Source organism: Podarcis pityusensis, assembly GCF_964106645.2.
Source record: "Podarcis pityusensis genome assembly, chromosome: 2".
NCBI classification, from domain to species: Eukaryota; Metazoa; Chordata; class Lepidosauria; order Squamata; family Lacertidae; genus Podarcis; species Podarcis pityusensis.
Window position 1 is genome coordinate 104,737,744 of NC_138029.1, and position 27,141 is coordinate 104,764,884.

At 41.9% G+C, this 27,141-nt stretch overlaps 1 protein-coding gene across 5 annotated transcripts in view; it reads left to right on the forward strand.

Annotated features, from left to right (window-relative positions):
- Positions 1-27,141, forward strand: part of FHIT (fragile histidine triad diadenosine triphosphatase) — a 1,036,588-nt gene that overhangs the window by 791,263 nt on the left and 218,184 nt on the right. For all 5 annotated transcript variants that reach the window (XM_080995948.1, XM_080995945.1, XM_080995947.1 and 2 more), the window contains 2 exons: positions 24,698-24,843; positions 26,252-26,281. In XM_080995948.1, the coding sequence (XP_080852074.1) occupies positions 24,698-24,843; positions 26,252-26,281 (176 nt within the window). The remainder of the gene's footprint in view (positions 1-24,697; positions 24,844-26,251; positions 26,282-27,141) is intronic.

Here is a 27,141-nt window from a genome sequence, read left to right on the forward strand (position 1 = left end):
TCATATGCAGGCACAAGCTTACCTCTGCAACTGGAGATAATCCTCTGCTCAGCAAGTATAGGCTTATGGCTGATGGTCACTAAGACTGGAGGCAAGAGAAACGGTGTCGGCACTAATCATTTAATGCTTAGGTCAGAGGTAACAGATTTTCACACCTGACGTCACAGCAAGTCAGGTGACTGGTGCACATGGTTTGCCGAAAATGGTCTCATGGGCCAAATTCAGAGGCCTGGAAAGCTGGGTGGACCAATGGCCTGGCTCAATACAAGGAAGCTTATTATGTTTAAAATGTTGGGTTTAATAAAATGGGGCCCATATTTTTGACACGTTGAGTGGACGTTTTGCAAATCCCAGTGAAATTATGAAAACATGGACGTTGGTGATACAGAGATTAATTCTCCTACAATGCTAATCAGATGAGATATTTTGTTATGTGTGTGTGTCTATATCTATTTATATCTATATAGGTATATATGTGTTGCTCTGCACATGACAGGTGGCATGACCAGGGGGTTAAATCACCTTATTTAACAAACTTTACAATGCTAACCATCTGTTAAATTATGCTGATTTCCCTCCCCTAAGAAGATAATGATTGCTGTATACCTCAGGTTGTTGATTAGTTTAGCCGAACATTTTGGAGGAAACGTTCTCTCTCTTAAAAGGTTGCATTGTTGAGACAAAACTGCTGTTTTCGTCTCCCTGCATGCATTAAAATAAAATCCTTCCTTATTTCTGAAGGAAACTCGAGGTGGCTGACAGATTGATAACATAATACGAAGCAAATTACTGAACCCAATAGGATGAAAGGCCAGTTTACAAAACCAGCAGTCGTAGAAGGCACACCCAACAATTTTGAGTCAGAACTGAAGTTACGTCATCAGCTGAAAACCTTATTTTATAAAAGCCACATCTTTTCCAGGCAACCACATGAGTGTATATGACCTCTCTTCATATATCAGGTGCTCTAGATGGAAACAGGAAGATGCAAGAAGATAAATCTGTTCTGAATTCAGATCTATCTGGGTTCTCTTAGAGCATGCCCCCGGGCTGCTGAATTATATTTCAAGTCCCTGGTCTTTGTCTGTAACTGAGCTCATCTTGACCCAAGCAAAATGGAATAGGAGAGAAGAGAGTAAAGGTCACCTTCGTGTCCCCTCAAACCTATTGCAGATTCTTCATTTAGATAATCTTCTGGGCTCCACTGAATTATGAATGCCCACAGTGGTCTCCTTAGGACCAATTTGAAACTGCTTGCAATTTTTTATTTTAGAAATGGAAACCCATGCCGTGCCCTTTCATCTACAGCACCCCCTACTTAATTTAGGCATCTGGTCAAAAATCTTTTAGCCATTCCTAGCCTTTTGAGGAGCACTCCACACTTTTCAGGACAACTGTTGCTCCACAATTTCATGGCACTGTATAGTGTTTCTGTGCTCCATTAACTTAATAGCAGAAGGTAGGTGGTCATCATCTTTGTATTCTTCAACCAGGCAATTACAGCCAGCCTTGTCTTTTTCTATATATGAATTCACCACATCTCCTTTTCTTGAGGACCAGCTCCAGGAAATGGGATGGAGGCGTGCATCCCAGAGGCATCCGACTTCAAGGTAGCTTGCTTTGAATCTGCGCTGCAAACTCATATTGGATTTAGATCAATTTAACTCCCCCCCCCTTGCCCACCAGAAAAGAACCCTGGGAGTCATAGTTTGGTACGGGGGTCAGCAAGCTTTTTCTGCAGGGGGCTGGTCCACTCTCCCTCAGACCTTGTGGGGGGGGGCAGACTATATTTTGAACCCCCTCTCCATCAACTCTCCCCTCCCTTCTCCACAGTACTGGACGAGCCCCGGTGACTGCTTACCTGTGCTTGCGAGCGGCAGGGGCTGGCGGCGGTGGAGGGACTATGAGCGGCGCGAAAGGGCTGGCTTCGGAGAGGGGCTGCTTAAAATGGCGCTCAACCAAACTGCAGTTCAATAAAGCCCAACCCCCTTCCTCCTCTAGGCAGGGTGGGGAGAAGCCAGGAGGAGGGAGGGAAGAGGCGCTGCCATGGTGTGTGTGAGGGAAAGGGGGAAATGGCGCAGCCCAAATGATCAGAATCCCCACGCTGATCCATGCGGTGATTCCTGGACCATCTGCAGGCCAGATCCAGAAGGCAATTGGGCCGGATCTGCCCTCCGGGCCTTAGTTTGCTGACCCATGGTTTGGTGCCAGTAAAGATAATTCTGTACAAGAGATTGCACTCTAGCTTTCCCTCAACTCCATAATCTCGAATCCATTTTTAAAGCCATCCAGTTTGGTCACCACTACATTATGTGCTGTTGAATGCCGTATTTTAGCCATGCGCCATGTGAAGAAGTCCTTCATTTTTTTCTATTTTGAGTCTCCCAATATTCATAGGAAGCCGCCTTGTACCAAATGGTCCACCGAGTTCTGTATTGTCAACTCTGATTGACAGGGTTTCTCTCCCAGGAATTCCACAAGAAAGCAGATGCTTTAGCACTGAGCTATGGCCCAGCTTCACTGGATGAGCCCACGTTCCAGTGTTATGAGAGAATGAGAGAAAATCCCCCATTCCACATTCTCCACCCTGCACATAATTGTATACACCTCTATCATGTCCCCCGCCTCTTATTTGTATCCCCCACTCCAAACAAAAAAACCCTTCAAGTTGGCCACCTCTAAGTTTGGCATATATTCAGTGTGTGGGCCATAAAGACAACTGGCGAGCTCTGGTGCTCTCTGGCTTGCAAGAGTGTCATCCTTACACCAAGCCACCTGAGAACGCCTTGGATAGGACTGAGCGTAAGACTTGTTATATGAAGAGTTGGCAGAGAACTCGGAAAGGCAGCCCGTGACAATCCCCTGAGCTATCCAGTCTCCTGTTTGATTGATTTTAATTGCTCTTAAAATGTAGGGAGCTATAAAATTTAATGTCTGTTTAGACAAGGTCAGCTGTAAGGGAGGAAAGGGGGAGGAATCACACCCAGCATTCTCTTCCCTGACATTGCCTAAGTGACATGCCTAATCATGAGTGTGAAGAAGGATGGCTGGGCCTTCATTGAAAGAAAAGCTCCGTCAAGGTTTTAACTCGGGGATCTCAAACTGAGAGGTGGAGAGGAGGGACGACTTGACACTGTCAGGCCCTGCAGGCTGAGGACCATTCCTGGATCCAAACTAGGAGTAGCCACACAGACTTCACCAAGACAAAGAGGGGGTAAAATGCATGATAAAAAAGAGGAAGCAGCTTTAAGTAAAATTTTCCGCTGCTCAGTTAGATGTTTATATATGCCAATTTAGAAAGAGCTGCTATAATTTAAATAGTAGTGAATCTGTGGAAGGGAGGTTCCCATAGGCATCTGGTTGGGCACTGCTAGGAGGAGATGGGCCTTTGGTGTGGTCCACAAGGACACTTATTATGTTCTCATATTCCTTGATGAATGAAAAACCAACAATTAGATTAGCAAATACAGTGGTACCTAAGGTTAAGTACTTAATTCGTCCCGGAGGTTGGTACTTAACCTGAAACTGTTCTTAACCTGAAGCACCACTTTAGCTAATGGCGCCTCCTGCTGCCGCCGCACCGCCGGAGCCCAATTTCTATTCTCATCCTGAAGCAAAGTTCTTAACCTGAAGCACTGTTTCTGGGTTAGCGGAGTCTGTAACCTGAAGCATATGTAACCTGAAGCGTATGTAACCTGAGGTACCACTGTACCTCTCATGACACAGGAGAGAGAGGTCAGACTCACAACGGACTAAAAGAGAAGAATCTATTTGCACAATACATAGTTCAAATACAGAATTCGCTTCCATGGGATGTTGTGGTGGCTACCAATTCAGATGGCTTTGAAAGAGGATTAGGTAAACTCATGGAAAATACAGTTACCGCTGGCTATTGGCCACAATGTCTGTTTTGCCTCCAGTGTCAGATGCTGAGAATTGCATGTGGGGAGAGACCACTGTTGCTCTCCAGCTTCTGGTTGGCCACTGTGAGAACAGGATGCTGGCCATTGGCCTGATCCTGCTGAGCTCGTCTTACGTTCCTATTTGTTATTTAAAAGAAAAGAAAATTGGCAACTTCTAGCGCAAAGCATATTATGGTAATAATACCCTTTGCTGTGTCTTGCTGTTCACAATCCTTTATTTTTTTTTAAAAAATAGAACCCAGAAAAAATGTACCTTACTGGAATCTGCAAGGCACTTTTGACCCCAGTAGCATCAGAAACCACAGCTGCTAACGAACATATAAACAAGCATTTCTAGGTACATCAGATAAGTAATTAAACCCATTAACCTCAGAGGATGCAAAGCAGAGAAACCTTTTTCCTTGGGGGGTTCTCTTCGGCTTCCTCCCCACTCAGCGTCTGCTATTGTTTGTACAGCTGTCGGACAGCTTCTCTGCAGGGATTTCATAAAAGGTAATATTAATATTAACTTTGTGTCTTTGTTGCTTTATGTTATTTCTTCTGAACAAGTAGTAAATTTGCCATTGCCAAATTGAGGTTTTTTTTCTTCTTCTTCCCTAGCTGTAAAATTTATCTCAACTCATTTGTCATGAAAATTTGCCCCTTAGGAGTGGTTTGAACAGAATCCCAGGTGTTTAATGTTGTTCACCTAATGAAGGCACAACTCATGAAAACAACTATTGAACTCTGGCACCCTTCATGAATATTGAGAAGGCAGGCGCATTTAAAATGCATGTTGTAGTAACTGGCTCTATAAACTGCCTCTCTCTGCGTTGCTACGCTCTATGAATACATTTTTTCCCAATGAATATTTTGTTTCGGTTCCATTCATATCTCAGTCCACTTTTCAGAAATAGTTACTATCGAAAGACCAATATGGCAGTCATTTAAGATACAGCCGGTCTCCTAAACTGTGAGGCAAGAACAATTATTTGTTTACAGTAGGCCCACAACTTACATGGAGGTCACATTCCGGGGATTCGTTCACAAATGCAAAATCACGCAGCCAGGGAGACCCCTGGAACTGCCCCTGTGTGACTATTCCTATCTTACTGGTCTCTGGGAAGGTTTTTTGGGAGGCATTTGAAAAGATTTGGAAAACTCTTGCAGAAGCCTCCCACAACAGCCCGCACACATAGCTGCGAGCGCTTTGCCTTGAGTGGAAGTGAAGCAGTGTGACCATCCTAAAATGTCCGCGGGCACAAAAAGCATTGAAAGCAGGGTCAGGTGTGACTGCCCCAAAGAGAATCAAGTGCAGAATTCAACATGAATGTGCAATGAAAATGATTTCTTAAGGGACCCAGAGACTGACAAACACCAGAAAGAAAAGCCAGTGTGAAGTAGGAAACTGTTTTTAAAAATGTGCAAGAAAGAATACACACCACTTAACTACCTCTGAATTGTTTTAAGTTTAGAAGAAAAAAACAGTTTCTACTCTGCCCCCCCCCCCCCATTTCCCAGTGCAGAATAAGGGATTATGGAAGAAAGTAAATCCCTTTTATTTCTATTCCCCCACAAAGCCCCTGGACCTATTTGTCTGCAATTTGGCTGGCTTAATCTGCTGAATGGGGGCACCTGTAGAGTTCATCCACTCTACAGGTGCCCTCTAACTCTAAAAGTTACAGCCATTTTTAGATTACTCTGGAGAAAGAATTTGGAAACACAGAGCTATGTCTTATATAAAGCAGCTTAGGAGTTGAATTACAGATAAAAGTAGATGGTGTACATTTTTTAATGGACGTATACAGATCTGAGGTTACTTCTGGGGCCTGTACCCACCTCTAGTAATTATGACTCTGGTTCGGTGCAAGCAAGAGGGAAAGAACCTTTGGAGAACCAGGAATTGTGGAGATCAAGGACTGAAATTATACCAAGTCTTTCGAAGTGGTGTCTCCAAGTGGTCTGGAGAATTAGGGTTAGGTGATGACCTGCATCTGAGGTTCCCAGTTCATACGGTCATAAGCCAGACTTTTAACATCATTTTTATGCAGTTTTTGTGTCTGAATTAATATAATAAATGTCAATGTTGAATTGAATAAGGTCACATTTTACTACTTTGACCAGAAGTGTAATCTTCAATATTCAGTTTTATTACTGTTATAGCAGTCAAGGCTGGATAAGGTCACCAGTATTTCTTTCAGAGTGATGTAATATATGAAGACATACTTTGTGCCAACTTCATTTTCGGCATGCAATCTGGGATTTATATTGTGAAATGTCTGAAGCGGAGAGATACCCCTTACCACCGCCTTGTAAATCCACAGAGTAGGTTGGCATTATTTTGCTAAAAACCTGAAAATGTGTGTACTTTCACTTTATCACCTTGTTAAGGTTTTGCATTTTTACTCAAGATGTAACTTTCTTGCAGTGAAGTTAATTAAACACTTCAGCTGCATGCCAGGGATAATGACAGGCACATTTTCACCTGGAGTGTTTGAGTTTGCATCTCTTTATAAAAAGAAAGGCTTGGCTCAGTCCTGGCTGAATCGTCATAATGGTCCACTGTCATTTTACATAGAGATGAGGAACCTGTAGCCCTCCAAATGTTGCTGGAATCCAGCTCTCATCAGCCCAGGAGGCACAGCCAGCAGCCAGGAATGATGGGAGTCCTGATTTAGGTGATAAAATTTGTGGGCTCCAACACAAAAGCCAAGAAACTTGAGTAAGATACACAGAACAATAATTATACACACTTTACCAACCTTCTGAGAAAAATACAAAACATTAAACAAAGCCACAGAGACTTGCAAACTACCCAGCCTAAAATGAACTTATAATGTCTGGTTTCAATAGATTTTTCAAATGCTTAACTCAGTCTTTTAGATAAGTTCATGAAGATACCAACAAAAGGTAAGTTTGATGATATTCACAATACCAAGAGATGCTAGTAGAGTTGTAGATAGAGACAGGGTGCCGGCGTTTTGCACCTGTTTCGCCCTGGCAGTCCGAGTAATCAAAAGGTCGCTGTTTGCCCCCGATGGGGCCCTTTAACTGGGTTTTGCAGGTAGCACACTCCCAAGATAGTTTTCCGGGCTTCTTCAGTGGTCTAATCTCAAAGTCTTGATACGTATATTGATATTCAATCTTATAGAGAATACTCTTTCTTGGCTTAAGTTTAAGAGACTGATTTGCTATAAGTTCATTTGAAGCTGGGTAGTTCGCAAGTCTTTGTGGCTTTGTTTAATGTTTTGTATTTTTCTCAGAAGGTTGATAAAGTATGTATAATTCTTGTTCTGCGTATATTAATCGCCAACCTGTTGCATGAGTCACACTACTTATATCAGCAGCACAGGTTGCATTTTTCTAGCAAGAAACTCGAGTGAAGCGAGTTGACCAAGGAAGTCAGAATAAAGAAAATTGACAGGGTTCCATTCAATGATACATGACTGCAAACTACAGCACATTATGAAACATAACATTTAAAGCAAATGTTCTGGCAAAATGCCTAAGAAATTCCAAGTGAAGCCAAAAGAGCTTGGATAAGACAGGTGGGTTTCAAACTTCCTTCATGCCATTCCAGTTCAAAAATATCCCTAGATTATTCTTGTTTCCTTCTTGTTCAGAAATAATTTCAGCTTTGTTATTTGGAAAGCGAGCTTGGCTTATCACATATGGGTCTCTTCGGCAAACCCTCATTAACTTTGTTGCTGCACGTGGAGAAGCGAAAAAATATGAGAAGGGTCAAAAGGCCTGGTAGAATTATGCAATTGTCTTAAATTATGTAAGCCATGCGTATTAAAAAAATAATATGTCATTGATATCAGGGAGCCTATTAGAACTTTGTACGGGTAGAAAATAGGACAAATCCGTGAGCTGATATTTTTTTTACTACCCATTGGCTAAAATAACAACCTACTTTTCACCTCTTGTTTCCTTATTCTTGCTTGCCTCCACTTTCCCATCACTCTGATTTATATTTGTTGAGGAAACTTCCTATTCAGAGAACATGAATGATGATAAGCGGGAGGGGGGAAATCTTATTGTTATTAGTAGCTCTGTCTCTGAGAGAAACTTCCAAGCAATTGCTCCTGCTGCTGACTAGAAAATTCTTTGCATAACGATAAGGGCTTTTGGTTTCATATTGTGGTAGTGATTCTCAGCAAAGGCTGGGCAGTGAGGTGGGAAATGGTTACATAAGTAGATGGATGTTGTGGAGGCTTTGGGGCGAATGGGGCAGTGTCCCACCAACCAGTCCCCACCTGCTTTCTTTCTTTCTTAGAACCAGACCTGTCTGCTTCCTCTTCCTTTGCCTTATTGTTTGCCCTGTAAAGGTAAAGGACGCCTGGATGGTTAAGTCCAGTCAAAGGCAACTATGGGGTTGCAGCGCTCATTTCGCTTTCAGGCCGAGGGAGCAGACGTTTGTCCACAGACAGCTTTCTGGGTCATGAGGCCAGCATGACTAAACCGCTTCTGGTGCACAGAGAACCGTGACAAGTGCCAGAGCACATGGGAACACCTTTTACCTTCCTGCTGCAGCGGTACCTATTTATCTACTTGCACTGGTGTGCTTTCAAACTGCTAGGTTGGCAGGAGCTGGGACTGAGCAACAGGAGCTCACCCCGTTGTGGGGATTTGAACCGCCAACCTTCTGATTGGCAAGCCCAAGAGGCTCAGTGCTTTTGACCACAGCACCACCCACATCCCTGGTTCCCCTGTATAACCCACTGGGAAGAAGGGTAGGGGCAAAACTAGAATTAGTTGAGTTTGCATGATATTGCCAGTCATTGTTTCTGGCTGCTCACAGTGCCTTCTGCCCTACTGGTCCCACTGCCCTATTCCTCCAACCCCTGATGCTGAGGACTGTTTTGCAGTAGTATAGGAAACAGGGCCAGCCCACATATGAGGCAGGGTGAGGTGACCGACCACCTCAGGCAGCCAGGTCCACAGGGGCAGCAGATCCTGATGTCAATCTTTCTTGCTCTTTTGTTGCTCTGCTCATGTCGATCTCCCCACCCCCACCCCTTCTTCTCTAGCGGGAAGGGAAGCACCATTTTTAGGTCCACCTCAGATGCCAAAATATCTTGGGCCAGCCCTGATAAGAAGTACAAGTGATCCTTCATGCTTGGAAGGAAATGTGCAAGGAAAGGATCTGGGCAAAGCTTTTCAGCTACCCAAGCTTACTAGCTGGTTGTCAAATGCCATGGAAACCCTTCAGACAGTAACAGGTGTGGAGTACCAGTGGATCTCTGATCTACTCTTGTTCTCACCAGATAACGGTGCAAGAAAATCACTCCAGATCATACTATTGATCTCAGTGAGCTCTGGATCCAGACTTCATTGACATGTGTAAAGCAAGTTGATAATATAATGAAACTTGATATATGCAATACATCAAGTACTTTCCATTTTCTCTTTGTTGAGCATCTGAGTAGCACCTGCTCCCCGGCAGAAAATGTGTCTTTTGGGAGTCCTATAGCAGCCTATGCTGTAGGCTGATGAGGTGCCAAAGGTTTACTGCCTACAAGGTGTCAGCATCTGTTTTTCATGAGTGTAGGCTACAGCTTCTGTGTTTCTTTGGTTTGCTTTGGCACTAAAGGAGACAATGACAGGCCCAAAGCTGGCATTTCATTTTAATGGAGCCGTGACAAACTTTAAATGCGTTCCAAAACTGTATTCCTTCAGGTTTGGCGGCAAATACTGGGCTTTATTTGCATACAAATCACTTTTTTCTTCCTTGGGAAAGGCTGGTTTTGACATGTTCAAAGTGTAGCTTATCTCTGAAGTTTTATTACTCCTTCCTTTGTTTCCAGAGACTACCTGATTAGCTTCTTCTATTACAGGAGTTGCCAGAGTGACATTAAATTGTCTTTTGCCTCTGCTGCTTTGGGGAACAGTTTGAAAACACTACAAAACACTCAGTTTGCTTTTGAAAATCCCAGAGCTTTTTAGCCAGTGATTTTTGTCTATCTTGTGAACATAGGTAGAGGTACAAAAGAACTTCTGAAGTCCCAAGTTCCTTGGCGTTGTTTTCTTGGGTAGTTTAACCTAGATTGCAATATGGAGGGTGGGAAGAGGAGGCAGGAGGGTAGCTTTCGTTTTTGAGACCAAGCCCTTTCCTCTGTTTTATGATATGCTGCTGTAAATCAGACTCATTCTTTTAAAACATCTCTTTTTAAAAAACAAAAAAATCCTGTATCCATAGGTTATGACATTAGAATCCTTCTGGAATGGGCCTGTGCCATTGCTGGCCTCAAGCCAGGAAGCATGCAAGCATCAAGGAAATAAGCAGGGTTGGGAGGTCTGAAAATACTTCCACGGTGCCCTGCAAGCCCAGTGCTGTTTTTGCAAGTCTTGCAAGGGGCCATAATTGCATCCCTCAAAGCAGGGTGGTGTCGGCTGACCGACCTCCCAACTGCGTGGCCTGGCAGGCAGCACAGCGCAGCCCCGCTTAGCTCCAGTGGGCAGGGGTCAGTGCAGCGGCGTGCCCCACCCCCATGGCATGCCCCACCCTCATGCCCCACTCACCTGCGCCCCAGGGAAGGTGGTTCCTCTGGGCAATATAAGCATGCTGACTCTGGCTTAGCTCCTCCTTGTAATCATTAGCACTCTTCGAGAAGGCTGGTTAGTCACGACTTTCAAAGTTTCTCAAAAATGTGAACGAAACAGAGATTGAAAAAGTTTGTGTTTATGAGGAAGAGGAGTTTGGATTTGATATCCCGCTTTATCACTACCCGAAGGAGTCTCAAAGCGGCTAACAATCTCCTTTCCCTTCCTCCCCCACAACAAACACTCTGTGAGGTGAGTGAGGCTGAGAGACTTCAGAGAAGTGTGACTAGACCAAGGTCACCCAGCAGCTGCATGTGGAGGAGCGGGGAAGCGAACCCGGTTCACCAGATTATGAGTCCACTGCTCTTAACCACTACACCACACTGAGGGAGTGGAGCGACTGTGTTCCTCCAGAACATGTTGAACTCCATCTGCCATCAGCCACCATCAGCATGACCAATGACCAGGGATGGTGGGAATCCAACATTTGCATTCTTATCTCTGATGCAGATGCCCCGTTCTGGACATTTCTCCATTCAACCTGCTGCTCTGTGGTAGAGGGAGACGACGACTATAGTACCATTTTCTGATGTGTCCTAAAACGGGTTTGCTAGAGCTTCGCAAAGCCTCTGCAAAATGAATGTTAAGATATGTCTTTCTCACCTAAGGCAAAGATCAGTAGCACTCCAAGTTCTTTGTGAAATTTAAAGACCAGCAAGTTCAAAGGGAGCTTGCCCAAGGAATGTATTTAATTTCAGGAGCACTCGGGTGCTGGTCACTTACAAAGGATTGGTTTTATAATAACAAGCTTAGCCATTTATTGGCATGTGGCCAGGTCACTCTGGTGACCTGAATCCAGCAGCTTAATCCAGTGGAGACGGAACAAATGACAGCGGCAATGCATTTCATTTGGAGGGGATAAGAAACTGCTCTGCTCTGGCAGCCACCATGAGGTCAGATTTCTGATGACCTCACAGAGGAGCAAGCACATCCACTGTTCTCTGCAAGCAGCCTTTGATGGTCACCGGAGAGATGCTGTGTGGCCATAATTTAGAGAGAGAAGGTAGACAGCTGTTACAATTTGTTTCTTAAAAGAAACTCGCTAGACCAAAACCATCTCTGCTGTAGAGGTGAATGGTCTGCACAGGCTAAAGAGGAACCGTCGGACATGCCAGTTCGCAATGACCCGGTGCTGTTTCACACATTTTATTTTTCAGAATGCTCTTCAGTATATTTTACAATACTGAAGAAGCCTTCCTGCATTGTGACGAATGCACTGTCTAAAATAACTGCCTTCAGAATGGATTTTCCATGGGTAGCGGGCACCAGCATCAAGACTTTCCTCTGGCACATCTGAACCGAGAGCACCAGGGTCATGAGCCAGGTTGTGTCACAACTTTCAGCACCAGTAACAAACTACAGCTCCCAGAAGTCTTTGGGGAAAGCCATAGCTTTTTAAAGTGGTTTCATAGTGCTTTAAATGTATAGTGGGAATGTGACCAGGGTCTAAAGTCAGTGTGCTGTTGGTGGAAAGGAATGCAGAAATGTTAGGAACACATAGTAATACAGTGCTACCTTGGGTTACATATTCTTCAGGTTACATACGCTTCAGGTTACAGACTCTGCTAACCCAGAAATAGTACCTTGGGTTAAGAACTTTGCTTCAGGATGGGAACAGAAATTGCTAAAACATTTTAGCAAAAAGATTGAAAAAAGTGTTGGTGGGGGAGATTCATAAGGACCAAGCAGGCTTTCTCCCAGGAAGACATTTGTCAGATAACGTGAGGAACATAATAGACATTATGGAATTATTAGAAGTTAATAGAAACACTAAGGCAGTTTTGATATTTGTGGACGCGGAGAAAGCCTTTGACAATATTTCTTGGAGTTTTATGAAGAAGAATCTACAAGGGATGGGGGTAGGTCAAGGTTTTGAGAATGGTATAGGTGCAATATATTCTGAACAAAAGGCTAAACTAATTGTAAATAATGTGGTAACTGAAGTGATTCAGATAGAAAAAGGGACACGACAGGGGTGCCCAATATCTCCATTGCTTTTTATATCAGTCCTGGAGGTTTTGTTAAATATGATCAGAAAAGACCAGTTGGTTAAGGGGGTTCAGGTTGGAGCAAAACATTATAAACTGAAGGCTTTCGCAGATGACTTAGTATTAACTTTGCAAGAGCCATACACTAGTACGAAAAGGGTTTTGGAACTAATTCAAGAATTTGGTCAAGTTGCAGGTTTTAAATTAAACAAACAAAAAACTAAAGTGCTGGAGAAAAATCTAACAGCTATGGAAAGAGAGCAGTTTCAAAAGGAAACAGGATTAGCCGTGGTTAACAAAGTGAAATACTTGGGGATTAATATGACATCTAAAAATGTGAATCTATTTAAAGATAATTATGAGAAATGTTGGATGGAAGTTAAGAAAGATCTAGAAGTTTGGTCAAATTTGAAGCTTTCCTTGTTAGGCCGAATTGCGGTTATTAAGATGAATGTTTTGCCTAGAATGTTGTTTTTATTTCAGGCTTTGCAGATTTTGGACAAAATGGACTGTTTCAAGAGGTGGCAGAAAGATATATCTAAATTTGTCTGGCAGGGCAAAAAGCCCAGAATAAAATTTAAGATACTTACGGATGCAAAAGAAAGAGGGGGGTTTGCCCTGCCGGACTTAAAGTTGTATTATGAATCAGCAGCTTTTTGCTGGTTGAAAGATTGGCTGCTCCTTGAGAATACAGACATTTTGGATTTGGAAGGGTTCAATAATACCTTCGGATGGCATGCTTATATATGGTATGACAAGGTAAAGGCCCATAAAGGTTTTAAGAATCATATTGTTAGGAAAGCTTTATATAATGTTTGGATTAGATACAAAGACTTGTTGGAAAACAAAACCCCAAGGTGGCTGTCGCCAATGGAAGCTAAAGGGGTGAAAAAACTTAATATGGAATCGAAATGGCCAAAATATGGGGAAATTTTAGAGCAAGTGGGAGATAAGGTAAAACTACAGAGCTATGAAAAATTGAAGCCTAAAGTTCGAGACTGGCTCCATTATTATCAAATAATGGAGGTTTTTAAACAAGACAGAAAAATTGGCTTCCAGGTGGAAAGATCCAAATTAGAAACAGAACTGTTAGAACCCAATACTAAAACTTTGTCAAGAATGTATAACTTGTTGCTGAAGTGGAATACACAGGATGAGACGGTTAAGTCAGCTATGATTAAATGGGCACAGGATTTTGGTTATAACATTATGTTTGCTGACTGGGAAAAGTTATGGACCACCGGTATAAAGTTTACGGCATGTAATGCCTTAAGAGAAAATATTATGAAAATGATCTACAGGTGGTACATGACACCAGTCAAGCTTGCAAAAATTTATCATTTGCCCGATAATAAATGCTGGAAATGTAAAGAAACTGAAGGTACATTCTTTCATCTTTGGTGGACTTGCCCAAGGATTAAAGACTTCTGGGAGATGATTTATAATGAGTTGAAAAAAGTATTTAAGTATACCTTTCTTAAGAAACCAGAGGCTTTTCTCCTGGGCATGGCTGACCAATTGGTGTTAAAGAAGGACAGAACTTTTTTTATGTACGCCACAACAGCAGCAAGAGTCCTTATAGCAAAATATTGGAAGACACAAGAACTACCCACACTGGAAGAATGGCAGACGAAGGTGATTGACTATATGGGACTAGCTGAGATGACCGGCAGAATCCGAGACCAAGGAAAAGAGACAGTGGAGGAAGACTGGAAGAAATTTAAAGTCTATCTTAAGAATTACTATAAAGTAAATGAATGCTAAAACGCCAAGGTTAAGAAATTATGAGGTTACTGCTGTATGGATTTGGTAATGACAAGAGGGTTTAAAGGTCAATTAATTAAAATTTGAAGTGAGGATTTGCTGGAAGAAATTTGAAAACAAGGATGCAGAAAGGGAGGGTATGGGGAAGTCGGAGAGAACAGGGTTATGAAAAGAAGGAATTGAAATTTTACATGTTTATGTGTTTGTTTGTTATTGTATTGTGTTTTGTATGTGTTAACTAAGTGTTAAAAAAACCAATAAAAATATTAAAAAAAAAAGAAAAAAGAAATTGTGTTCCGGTGGCACAGCGGCAGCAGGAGGCCCCATTAGCTAAAGTGGTGCTTCAGGTTAAGAACGGTTTCAGGTTAAGAACGGACCTCCACAATGAATTAAGTTCTTAACCTGAAACCATCTCAGTCTTTGACTTGGGGGAAAATACATGTCAGCAAAGCCCTCACATTTTATGATTCAGATGTCATAAAAACTGATGGAGTGTGTGTTCAGCGGGCTTCTGTAGCGTAGGATAGGGCCACTTCATAGGATGAAGTGAAAAACTGCTTTGTGTTTATCACGACAGAAGTTCCCTCTAGACACCACATCAGCCTGGCACAACTATATTTAATCAATCTGTTTTAACAAGCCGGTGCCTCACTCAGCTAAATGTTGCTAAATGTGGAAGTAAACAAACGGCAATGATGTTTTCAAAAGCGCCACATCGCCAGAACTGCAAGTGTTGATTGCTCTGCTCACTTGGTTTCCCCCCGTCAAGCAATATGTTTCCGTTATGAGGACCAGTTTTCAGGCGCCATTTTTGGAGTAGGATCTCTCTGTAGCCATTATGGCCGAAATGAAATAAAGTAAAGCTATTCCCCCCCCCCCCAAACACGCAAACACACCGCCAATTGCTGTTGGCACTTCTGTTTTAGGCTTCCATCTGAGTCAGCAGAATTGCATTAGCCAAGAATTGGATCCACTGGCTTTTTGTTGTTTTTTTAAGGACTTTTACATAGCAGAGTTTGGTCCCACATCAGTGAGCGGATTGTCAGTGGGAAACTCTGAAAACATGTGATAAAACAGAATTTTCAAGGAAGGGGAAAATCTACAGCATGTCAAATGATAATAATGCCTCCCCATTTTCCCTCTTCAAGTGCAAACATTCTCCCTCTGTTTTCCTTCTCTTGTTTAGTATTCTTGCTTCAGCGGATTCACTGGGCCAAATATTCTCCACTTCTTTGCCTCTCCTTATCCCCCTCTTAGTTGCTATGCACCTGCCAGCAACCCTTCTCTCTCTCTCTCTCTCTCTCTCTCTCTCTCTCTCTCTCTCTGTTTTATAAATGATTTTTATTGCTTTTACATGTAATCACATTATGTAACATCATACCCTCTTATTTTATCCCTTTGGCTTAACTGAGCCTAACTGCTTCCCTCCCATCTGATGGTTTAGAAAGTTAAAGTTTACATCTTTACATTTCGCTTCGTTTCCTATCCTTGTTATATCATTACCTAAAGTATTATATTACTCAACCTGAATAGGTAGCAATTTCATCCTTGCTGTTGTTGTTTAGTCGTTTAGTCGTGTCCAACTCTTCGTGACCCCATTGACCAGAGCACGCCAGGTACTTCTGTCTTCCACTGCCTCCTGCAGTTTGGTCAAACTCATGCTGGTAGCTTCGAGAACACTGTCCAACCATCTCGTCCTCTGTCATCCCCTTCTCCTTGTGCCCTCCATCTTTCCCAACATCAGGGTCTTTTCCAGGGAGTCTTCTCTTCTCATGAGGTGGCCAAAAGTATTGGAGCCTCAGCGTCATGATCTGTCCTTCCAGTGAGCACTCAGGGCTGATTTCCTTCAGAATGGATAGGTTTGATCTTCTTGCAGTCCATGGGACTCTCAAGAGTCGCTCCAGCACCATAATTCAAAAGCATCAATTCTTCGGCAATCAGCATTCTTTATGGAATTTCATCCTACAAATCTTCAAATAACCCTGCTAATGATGTTAATTGCGTACAGTTGTCTTTCAGATATAACATAAATTTGTTCCAGTCCTTTTGGAATGCTTGGTCTCGCTGGTTCCTGTCTCTGTGTGTTTTTATAGCTGCCACCACAACACACAAAACATCCAGTTACTGACTTGGTTGTCTTTAATAGAGAGCACTATAGAGTTACGCACTTGGTTTAAACTCGCTGACCCACTGACTCCTTTTCCTCGATCTCCTGCTGGGATTCCTGACTCCTCTGTCACCTTCTAGGTAATTGCCTACCACTCTCGGTCTTCACTGCCACCTTCCTTATCCCATTGATTCCTAACCTTACTCACTTCCACTGGTCAATGGACTATGGATTGAGAATTGTCCCTTCATTCCATTCCCATCTCCTTCAGGGCAACATGGCCTGTCTGCCTGTTCTGATGGAACACAGCGACTTGCACCAGCAGGTCTAGGGGATTGGGCTGTCCAAATGATTTCTGTGCAGCTTCTGTTGGGGTTATGGGACTGGTTGTATTAAATAATAGGTTGTGCAAAAGCTGTAAAATAAACTCTGGTGTAGGTTTAAAGCATCAACTTTATCAGCGCAGCACACCCAGATCTCTGTCAGAGATTTATATTGATTTCCTCCCCACCCCCTGCTGGAATGGGTAATTCTCACTCTCACTGCCTAAATCCTGCTTTTTGTATTCATGTAAACATGCACAAAGCTGCTACATCAAGATTGCTGATGTTAAGATAATTTGATTAATCTTAATGATTTTTCTTATGAATACCAAGAAGAGGCAAAGAAGATTACGAGACAAGACAAAGGAAGTACTTGGTGTGTGGCTGAATAATCTAAACTATCAGATTTTCTTCTCTTTCTTTCTTTTTAAGAAAACAAGAACTTGTTTCCACTATGAGGTTACCAATTTGGCCTTTGTAAATGTGTACGTGTTGTGTTTTGTTTTTGAAAAAAATAGTTTCGCAGTTGTTGTTGTTTTGCTTCTCTCTGAATAAAACACATTTTCCTTAGGGATTCCCAAAGATAATTTTTTTGTTTTGCTTTTGTCCCTTCATAAATTGATTTCTTTAAAAAGAAAAGGTGTAATTTTCCTTCACATTGCCAAATGTTTCTGAAGCAACAGAAAGCCTATTGCTTGTTTAAATCTATAAACTGATAGGCAACTCAGGACACAATCCAGAACCTCAAGGATCACCTCTTCTCACTCTGTGAGAGAAGCAATGGATATAAAAAATAACAGATTATATACTACTAGTAGTACTACCAATAAAAAGGTAAAAAAAAGGTAAAGTTACGTCCAGTCAAAGGCGACTATGGGGTTGCGGCGCTCATCTCGCTTTTCAGGCCGAGGAGGCCGGTGTTTGTCCACAGATAGCTTTCCAGGTCATATGGCCAACATGACCAAACCGCTTATCATCATTATCTTCATTTTATTTGTATGCCGCCTTTCCACAGTTAAAAACAATGCTCAAGGTGAATTACAACATGACAAGATTTACATAATTACAAAAGTCATAAACAATAAATAAACCATGCCAAAAAAATACGCTTAAGGCACAATGGAACACCGTGACAGAAACCAGAGAGCATGTAAACACCGTTTACCTTCCCACCGCAGCGGTACCTATTTATCTACTTTCACTGGTGTGCTTTCGAACTGCTAGGTTGGCAGGAGCGGGGACGGAGCAATGGGAAGCTCACCCTGTCACAGGGATTCAAACCGCCAACCTTCCAATCAGCAAGCCCAAGGGGCTCAGTGGTTTAGACCACAGCGCCACCTGCATCCCATTACATTGTAACCACTACCAATACACTGTAGTCACTGAGCATACTTCATCTTCACTGAACTGTTTTGGGGGTTTCACCTCCACCATTTATTAGGGAGGAGTTGTTGAAGAAAGGGAGAGAAATGAGTCATTGAAAGTGCCATCCTCATAGGGAAAAAAGGCAAGCTTTGTTAGCAGGTTGTACAGACTCTCTGTGAGTGAAAGGAAGTATTAATCCTGCCATTCAAACACAATAAAAAGCTATGAGGCCTTAAGGATGAGGACAGCCTTAATCTCCAACAGAACAGGACTCTTGCTGAGAGTCATTCGGTAATGGGTGGTATACATTCAGCCAGAAGAGATTATCACTGACTGAAATGCAAATGAGCAAATGTTCCCTTTTAAATAATAACAAAACATACAATAAGCAGAAAGAGAGAAGAAATATCAGCCCAAGTACCTCTGAGCTTCTCAAAATGGGTAGAGGCAGGGAAGATTGAAAAGTGTGGCAGGAGAGCTTTCAAATAATAGGATTTTTGCCCTTGTCCTTGTGCCCAAATTTCTATACTTTATGAATTTATTCCTTTTATATCTTTTTTTTTGTTTGTTCTTGCTGCTGTAATTCAAAGCTGTGTGAACATGGGTTCTCAGTCAGTCTCCCTTCCAGGCACTGACCACACCCAGAACTTTCTTAGCTTCAGCAAGTTTCCTGTGTCATGTGCCTTCAGACCAATGCACTGTAGCCTTGAGCAAAGTGTTTACTGAGGACAGCTCTCCTCCTCCATCAGCGTGGCCTAGGGAACTTACCTTCTAGCGGAGGACAATGGTACTCTGAGCAGCACCCAGGTGACCGGGTTTAGCCACCATTTTAATTTCTCACAGTGTTTTGGAGCATTGGAGCGGTGTTCTTGGAGCACAGTGTTTGGGAGCCGACATGGGGAACCATTGTGAGGACTGTAAATGGTGGCTAGACTAAAGCATGGCAGGACACCAGTGGTGCTGGAGCCCTAGCAGCTGCCCAAGGGTTTTGGGTAGCTGACACCAGCCCTGGGGAATCCCAGATGGTGGTTGCGATTGTGTGCCTGTGGAGCTGAGCAGAAAGTCGGATTGCTGAGTTGTTGTCCTAGACATAGCAAGAGGGATTATATGGGACCAGAGGAGGGGGAAAAACCATGAAAAATGTATGGAGTTATTGATCATACTGAAACATGCCATGCCTTAAAAGGAGAGAGGGACTAACACTCTAGGCACGGAAGAGCTCCAGATATCAGAGAGAGAAGCAAAGTAACCTTCTTGATTTGTCTGGCAAAAGATCAAGCATGTTGTCTGATCCTGCCACTTCTTATGCTTTATACACATCAAGTGATTTGCCTTGCTAAGAAACAGTTACTTCACTGGCCCCTGAGAAAGAGAGCCTATTCTGTGGGCTGTTAGGATGTCACTACCTATAAAGCATTCCTGTTTTGCCTTCCCATGCTTTGTTTTGCTTTGTTTGATGCAGAAGTTTCAAACAACACAAATTCCCAATTGCTCCCCACTAAAAATGCAAAGGAGAGTTCTATAGATATATGTAGCGTGCATTACCAAGACAGGTAAGTTTGCAATAATGTACCAGGGCGTGTTTAATTTTTCAACTTTCAACTTCCAAAAATGATGGGTGCTTAAAAGTTGTAACATGACTTGGGAATTGGTTAAATTAATATAGTTTAGTTTTGCTTGGTAAATAACCATATTGGCTTTTTAAAACGTTTTTGTGGCATTTCCAATAATTTTAAATTGGCCTTATTAAAAAAAAATGTGGAAGAATGTCTGTAAAATTGCATAGAAATAATTAAAAATGACTGCCAAGTACTTGCAGTTTTATTATATATGCCTGAGCATAGCAGACAAGTAAAAAAAGTAGACGTTAGCAAAAAAACAAGAAGGCTTGCTGAATATAAGCAGAGAAGTAAGCAGGGTGCTTCAATACCATCAAATGAAACAATTCTCTGTGCTGATGAAAATGGAGAACAAATAGCTGTTGCCCAAGATGGAAAAGATAGAAGTTATGGATTTGTTTTATACAGAGAAACTAACATTTTTATAGCATTACTGGACATTTTCAGAAGGTAAAATTCCAAGAGCAGTTTATGTGCTTTTAAATCAAGCATAGATTTACCAAACTAAATGTTGTCCAGTCACAAAAATAATAGCAGATTTGCACCCGTCACATTCAAAAACTTTTTAAGACCCCTCGCTCAAGAAATTTGCAAAAATAAAGTTTCTCCCCTAAAATACATTTTAATACTTTCCCCCAATTCTGTAGTGTATTGGATATATAAAAATAACATTTGAACAGTGCAGGAGGGAGAATGCATTACTTAAATACAATAGTAAAGAGCATTTGGAGGATTTCGTCAATTTAATGGTATAATTCTTGTTAAATATAAAAATAAACAGAGATAGACACATCCAGCAAAATATATTGTAGACCCAGCAAATAATTATCAGTACGGATGATTCCAACCTTCTCAGTTCAACTTCCTCAGGCTGTAACTATTGTAAATCTCTAATGGCTCTATTTTCCAGCTTGATTTATATACCAGATTTTCATTCTCTCCCAAACATTTAGTCAATCAAAAGGAAAATAAAATCCTGACTAAGTTTCCATTTTTCCTTAATTGTCATCCTGAAACAATGACCTCCCTTTGAAAAACTTATTTATGTATACTTTTAACTTTCATATTCAAAACATCCACCTATGATCTTTTGACCTTCCTGTGCAGAAGAGCCTCTAAAACAGAAATCACTTATTTTGCCTCATATATATTTCTCCTAAGTAAAGGTAACTCCCGCCCAGAAACCAATGTTCCCACTGTGGAAGGACATGTGGATCCAGAATTGGCTCCACAGTCACTTACGGACGCACTGTTAAAACCGTGTTTATGGAAGACAAACTTACTCGGCTATGAGTGATTGCCAAATAAGAAATATATTTCTCCTAGGTTGTTCCCTCTTTTTTGATCTTCAATCGGCCCAGCCAGCTTTCCATTTTGGGTAGAGTGGTGGGGCATTCATGCATGCAGTGAAAGATCTCAGGACACCACCGCCCTTCAAAAAACCCAAATTCTGCTTTTACTTTTTTCGTAATTTAACAGAAATCTATTGTTTTCTGCCCTGCCCTGTGTTTGTTGCATGCATCACTGTTTACATTCCACTGCAGTTTACTTTCTTCCCCCCCAAAAAAACCAAAACCCAGCTTTCTGCTGTGGCAAAATCACACAACTTACATAATTTATGTAACTAATTACCTAGATCATGTTATCATTATGTTAGTCCATCCCATTATTTTCACTGCAAAGGAAACACAATGCAAGTATGTGTGTATTAAATTGCATATCATTTGCAACCTGAAAACAACAACAACAATGGTAACTATGGATTGTATTTCCTGAATCCATTTCTGTTCTGGACATGGAAAGCAGACCTTTTAGATCTTTTAGATAGTAAGTGGTCTATAAATGGAAATAATAATACCCACCACAATAAATAAATGAACTTAGGTGATTTCTGGTCCCAGCTGCATTCTCGACAGAATTCTCTGATATCTCCAGTGGGAGTTAACCCTCTTGCCCCCTTCTCCCCATAGCAGCTCCCCAGGCCCCACAATGGGGCAAGTGAATGTTATGCCATATCCTTCTTTCCCCCTGAAATGACTTAGAAATATGAATTTTGAAATGGGTAGCAGTTGAGATTTTAATGCTGCAATAGTGTATAAAGACCAGAATGTCATAACTGAAGAAGGGAGTGGACTAGAACTCTGAAAGACATTTTAAACACACAGAGAGAGGAATACAAGAAAGCTGAATGTTAGGCACAATTTTGCTAGAGGTAAGTGGAAAGATATTCTTCATTTATAAATGGTTCACTGACCCATAATAATAAAGCAGTATTGCAGAAGAAGAGTAATTATCTACTTAAGTGTCAGACTGCCTGAGGAAAAGGGTTCCCTTCTTCCCTTTTGAAAAATGAACTTGAATTAAACAAATGTATCTCTTCCTGTTTTTTTAGTGTTGACATGCATTTCCCTTCTTCTTCGTCTTCTTTTCTTAACAAGCAAAATTAATTAGTTTTCCCATTTCTCCATTCCTAATATGGAAATCAGGAGTGCAGTGCAGCTTTCCTGCTTCCCCCTTGGGCTCTCACTTCAACCAATAGCGTCATTTATGAAGGCACTTTCTACAGCACGCTGGAAAGACTAGCAAATAAATTACTAGAGCTTTATTAAGCCCAACAGCGCCTGTTGCTCGAGGCAGAGAAATAACTTCCCAGAACCGCAAAAGAAATCCCATCAGAAAATAAACTTACTGCTTTCTAATATCTCTTAGGCTAAAATATCCCAGATACTTTGGAGTCTACATGTATAGGATTGCTTTGTAAAGTAAGTTTGCACTGTGTTTTTCAAGGTAACTGTCCCTTGGATTACAGCCTCAGATAGCATTATAGACTAGGGATGTTTACTTATCTAGTTTGGCACTTCAGAAGGACTTGGTTTGGCGCTTCAGAAAACAGCCCAGTTTGGACTGGAATGCCGTGAAGACTTCCTAATTTGGTTTGGGTTTGAATCTGAATTCTAGTTTGGAAAAAACCCAAAAAACCTTCTTCATTCCCTATTATGGGCAAAATTTAAAACAACTACAACTCCTGTCCCTGTTTTAACAGGAATTGAATGAAAGGCAGAGTAGCTCCTCCTGAGTAGATAAAGCCCTTCAAATAGATCCAGAGGGTTTTGAAATTGACACCTTTTAATATTTTTAAAGGAACAGTTTTTAAAAATTTGTATTATGATTTGGTTGGGAGCAGAACTAGCAGAAATTTGCAAAATTTCTCTCTCCTTCAGAGAGATGAATCCTGCCAAATTTCAGAAGGGTAGCTGCACTAGTTTTCCTTTACATCTTTGTAGTATTTTTTAAAAAGCTTGCATTTAATTATTTTCTCTTGGTTTGTGGGCAGTGCCTATAAAAACAGCAGAGACAAGAAAGGGCCCCCAGCTAAGAAACCTCCTAAATTACTGGCAGATTAGTCCATAACCTTTTGAACTAGAAGTCTATAGGGTGCCAGAGAGTCGAAATGGGAAAGGGGAAAAGAGTCATAACATGGGCAAAATTTCTTTATTGTGGCCATGTTGTTCTGATGCTTGATAGCATTTAGGCACTGACAAATTAGACTGTTTGCTTTACTAAAACCCAAAGTGAGTAGCTGTTGTGGTGATAAACCACAAGAGTGACTTTTTGATAGACAATTTCAGCTTGATGAGCTTTGGGGAGATACTGCTTCAGCTTATGCAAGCCCCAAATCTGTCTGAACTGGCCTGCTTCAGTTCTTGATTTGGGATTCATCCAAATCGAATGCACACTCTTATTTTAAAACTCTGAGGTTGCGGCCCTGCACCTACTTACCTTGGAATAATTTTCCTTGGGACTTACTTCTAAGTAGACATGCTTAGGACTGTACAGTTATGGTGCAACCCTAAACAACTCACTTTGAAAAAAACAGGACTTACTGCCAAGTAAATATGCATAGGAATGCAACTGTGCAATTTTACATCAGCTTACTTGGGAAAAAGCCCCACTGGACTCAATAGGACTTGCATCTGAGTAGACACATATAGGAATCTGCTATACAAAACTCTTATATCTTAAGAGACCAGATGATCCTAATTATGGCACCTGAAATGTGCCACAGCAAAAATCTCTAATTATACAGTGAGGGCCCGCAAATTATATGCTCCAGAAATTACATTTGTATGACCAAAATATATTAACATTTGCAAATCTAATCAGTTATGGCAATAGAATTATTGGCCACAAGCCACTACAGATCTGAAAACGCTTAAGCCCACTGAAGTCTCAGCTCTGATCATGGAAGTTGTGTAATACAACTGTTTCGTCACAACCGTTACTAGCAATGTTCATAATCCCCACCACTAGGGTTGCCATATTTCAAAGTGAAAATCCAGACACAAAAGACTAAAAATAAAATTGAAGTTTTTTGTTGAGCTTCTTAAATGTAAAATCTCAAAAAAAAAAAAAACACCAAACCACAAACCTGAAGTTTTTGAGCTATTTTAAAGAAAAATTGATTTTCCCCAACATTGCTGCGATTTCTGTTCAGCCACTGCTTATGACTGCTGAATCATGGCAATGTCCAGACATATGGTAACCCTACCCACCACCACCTTTCAGAACGTGAATTTATGCAGCCCAGAATGCTTGGATGTGTTCAAAAAATGAGTGCTGTTTTCTCCAGGAAGATAACCTACTGCTTGGAATATAAAAGGGGATTCTGCAAATGTGTGTTCAATGCGCTTCAACCGTTCTTCAAGATTTTCAGCTATTTTCTATCCAAGTCTTCACAGCTTTAGGCAGAGCATTGTGGAATTCCCCAAAAGCTGACTTTTCAGGCTCACTCAGTCATTTATGCAGCTTGAAATATTTGAAATGGAGAGCTTGGTCAAAGCATTCAGACAAATAATGCACAGATCTTCTTTCCACAGGTGCTGAATTCCCATCAAGATCACAGAACTTGGGCGTTTGGGGCTGTTTGTTAGGTATATGAACATACTGTTTAGAATGTTGAAGGGAAGGGAATGTTCTGAGATGGAATAATATGTCAGTTGTGCCTTAACATTATGCAAACCAGATGTTCTCATTTGCCCACTCCGCCCTGTGGAACGATTCCGCGATCTGCGCCCTGAAGAAGTGGCTGATTTATTTCGCACAACGCAGCTGGTTGGGAATGTAGTGGAGCAACATTTTGGTGGGACTTCACTCACCATTTCCATTCAGGTTAGTAAACACTTCTGTCATGCCGTCTTTATCGTGCTCTTCCACAACCTAGAACCCTCCAGGTGTTTTGCACTATTACTACTACTACTACATTTATATACCACCCTACATCTGTAGATCTCAGGATGGTTCGCAACATAAAATTACAATATGAAAAACACATAATACATAATAAAAATAAGAACAAAAACAAACCAATAACCCCCACTCCCATAACACATTTAAAAGGGCATCGTATGCCAATCAATCCAAGGCCTGGTTGAAGAGGAATGTTTTCACCTGGCACCTAAAGGTGTATAATGAAGGCGCCAGGTGAACGTCCCTGGGGAGAGCATTCCACAGATGGAGAACTAACTGCAGAGAAGGCCTGTTCTTGTATTGCCATCCTCTGGACCTCTTGAGGAGGAGACACACGAAGGAAGGCCTCAGAAGATCTCAAGGTCCAGGTCGGTTCATATGGAGAGAGTCAGTCTTTGAAGTATTGTAGTCCTGAGGTGTTTAATGCAGTGGTGTTGAATGCAGTGGTTCCCAATTAACAAAGTAATGTGGATGGCCTGTTTTTGAAAAGCCAATCCATGGACCCCCTACTTTTGAAAGTTTTGATATCTCTGTGGTAGTTTTTGTTATGGGAATGGTGCCGTGGACCCCCTGGGTGGGCTACAGGGCTCCCCTGGGGGCCACAGACCACCAATTGGGAACCCCTGATTTAAGGCCACACACACACACACACATTTTTAAACATCTGGACTTTGTCCACTTCCTTACTTGTTTGTGCTTTGCTGGTTGGCAGCAGCCATTTTGGGGCAGAAACCATGGCAAGAGTGGGGAGAGAGGTCATGATTAGAAATTCCCCCATAGGAAATAATGGAGATCATCAGCTCGTTATGTGAACGCTTGCCTAATGAACTATTTCCCGGAAACACATTGTGGCTGGTAAGCGGGACTACTAAAATCTAAATAACAACAACACTTTGGATCCAGTGGTCACCTCTGATACCCCAGTCCTTTTGTTAATACCATGTTGTGCAAAGATGGCCAATTTGCCACGCCACTCCTCGTCTGCCAACAGCTGACTTTCCTTTTACAAATAGCACCCATCAATCTTGGTGAGCACCATAGTTATTGGGAGCATTTATGATACGAGATGCCAAGGGCTGGGGGAATAAATGTGGCAGCCTTTATTTCTCTTCAGACCACCTTTTCCTATTTGATGAGGACCTGAAATAAAAAGGTGTCTGTTCCCGAAAGCTTTGGCGCCAAATCATACCCACGAGAGCGCTATAAATTAATGCAGAATGAAATTGGATTTAAATTATTAATGGGCGATATTTTTGAATACCCAAGAGAGACTCGTCGGCTGCTCTTATCTCAGTCTTCTCCATCCCCTTCCCTTTCTTCTCATCTACAGGACGGTCCTGAAGCTGGACAGACTGTGAAGGTGAGTGCTTATTTTATTATGCAGAGTACAAATTAATAAGAGACAATTATGAGAACTAATAAAACCAGTCAGCTGCAGCACATTGCAGCATTGCTATTTTATCCTTGAAGCTGGAGGGATCCTGAATCTTCTGTGCGGCTGTAAATAGATTGATTGAAAGGGAATATGGTGCAATATGGTTACACCTCACCACCTCTCCAGTCTTAAGCAGTGACTCTTGACCGCTGGTCCATGGAACGGCTCCATCTCAGCACACTGCTGTCTTCTGCGTCCGGGACCTCCACGGCTGGGTGGGGATCTTAAGAGCCTGGCTGGGTCAGACTCTCAGTCCAGCTAGTCCAACAATTTGTTTCTCACAGTGGCCAGACAGAAGCAAGGCAGGAAGGCAACAGTGTATGCCCTTGGTATACAGGGAAACTTTCTTTGAGCATGGACGGTCTGTTCCACTGTCATAACTAATACCTATCCTCCATATGCTTGCATAATCCATTTGTTTGTGTGGGTGTGTGGCTGCCCTTCTGTGACAGTGAGTTCCAGAACCTAAGTATTGCTATTGTGGAAATAGGTATTTCTTTTGGTCTGTCCTGAACCTGATGGGTCTGTCAATCCGCTTTTCAGTCGGTGACCTTGAGTTCTTGTTATATAATAAACTTCCTTCCCTCCCCACCTTGATTTTCCACAGCCAGCCAACAGCCACCTTCTTTTATCAGAAGGTCCCCATGTGGATTATAACAATTGAAAGAAAAGAAGTTAAAACAGATTACAATCACAGGAATAGGGTGGATTCTGAAAACACTCATATCAAGTGTCAAAGACCAGGGTAAAGAGATGCGTCCAGCATTCCACTAAAGCTGTATAGT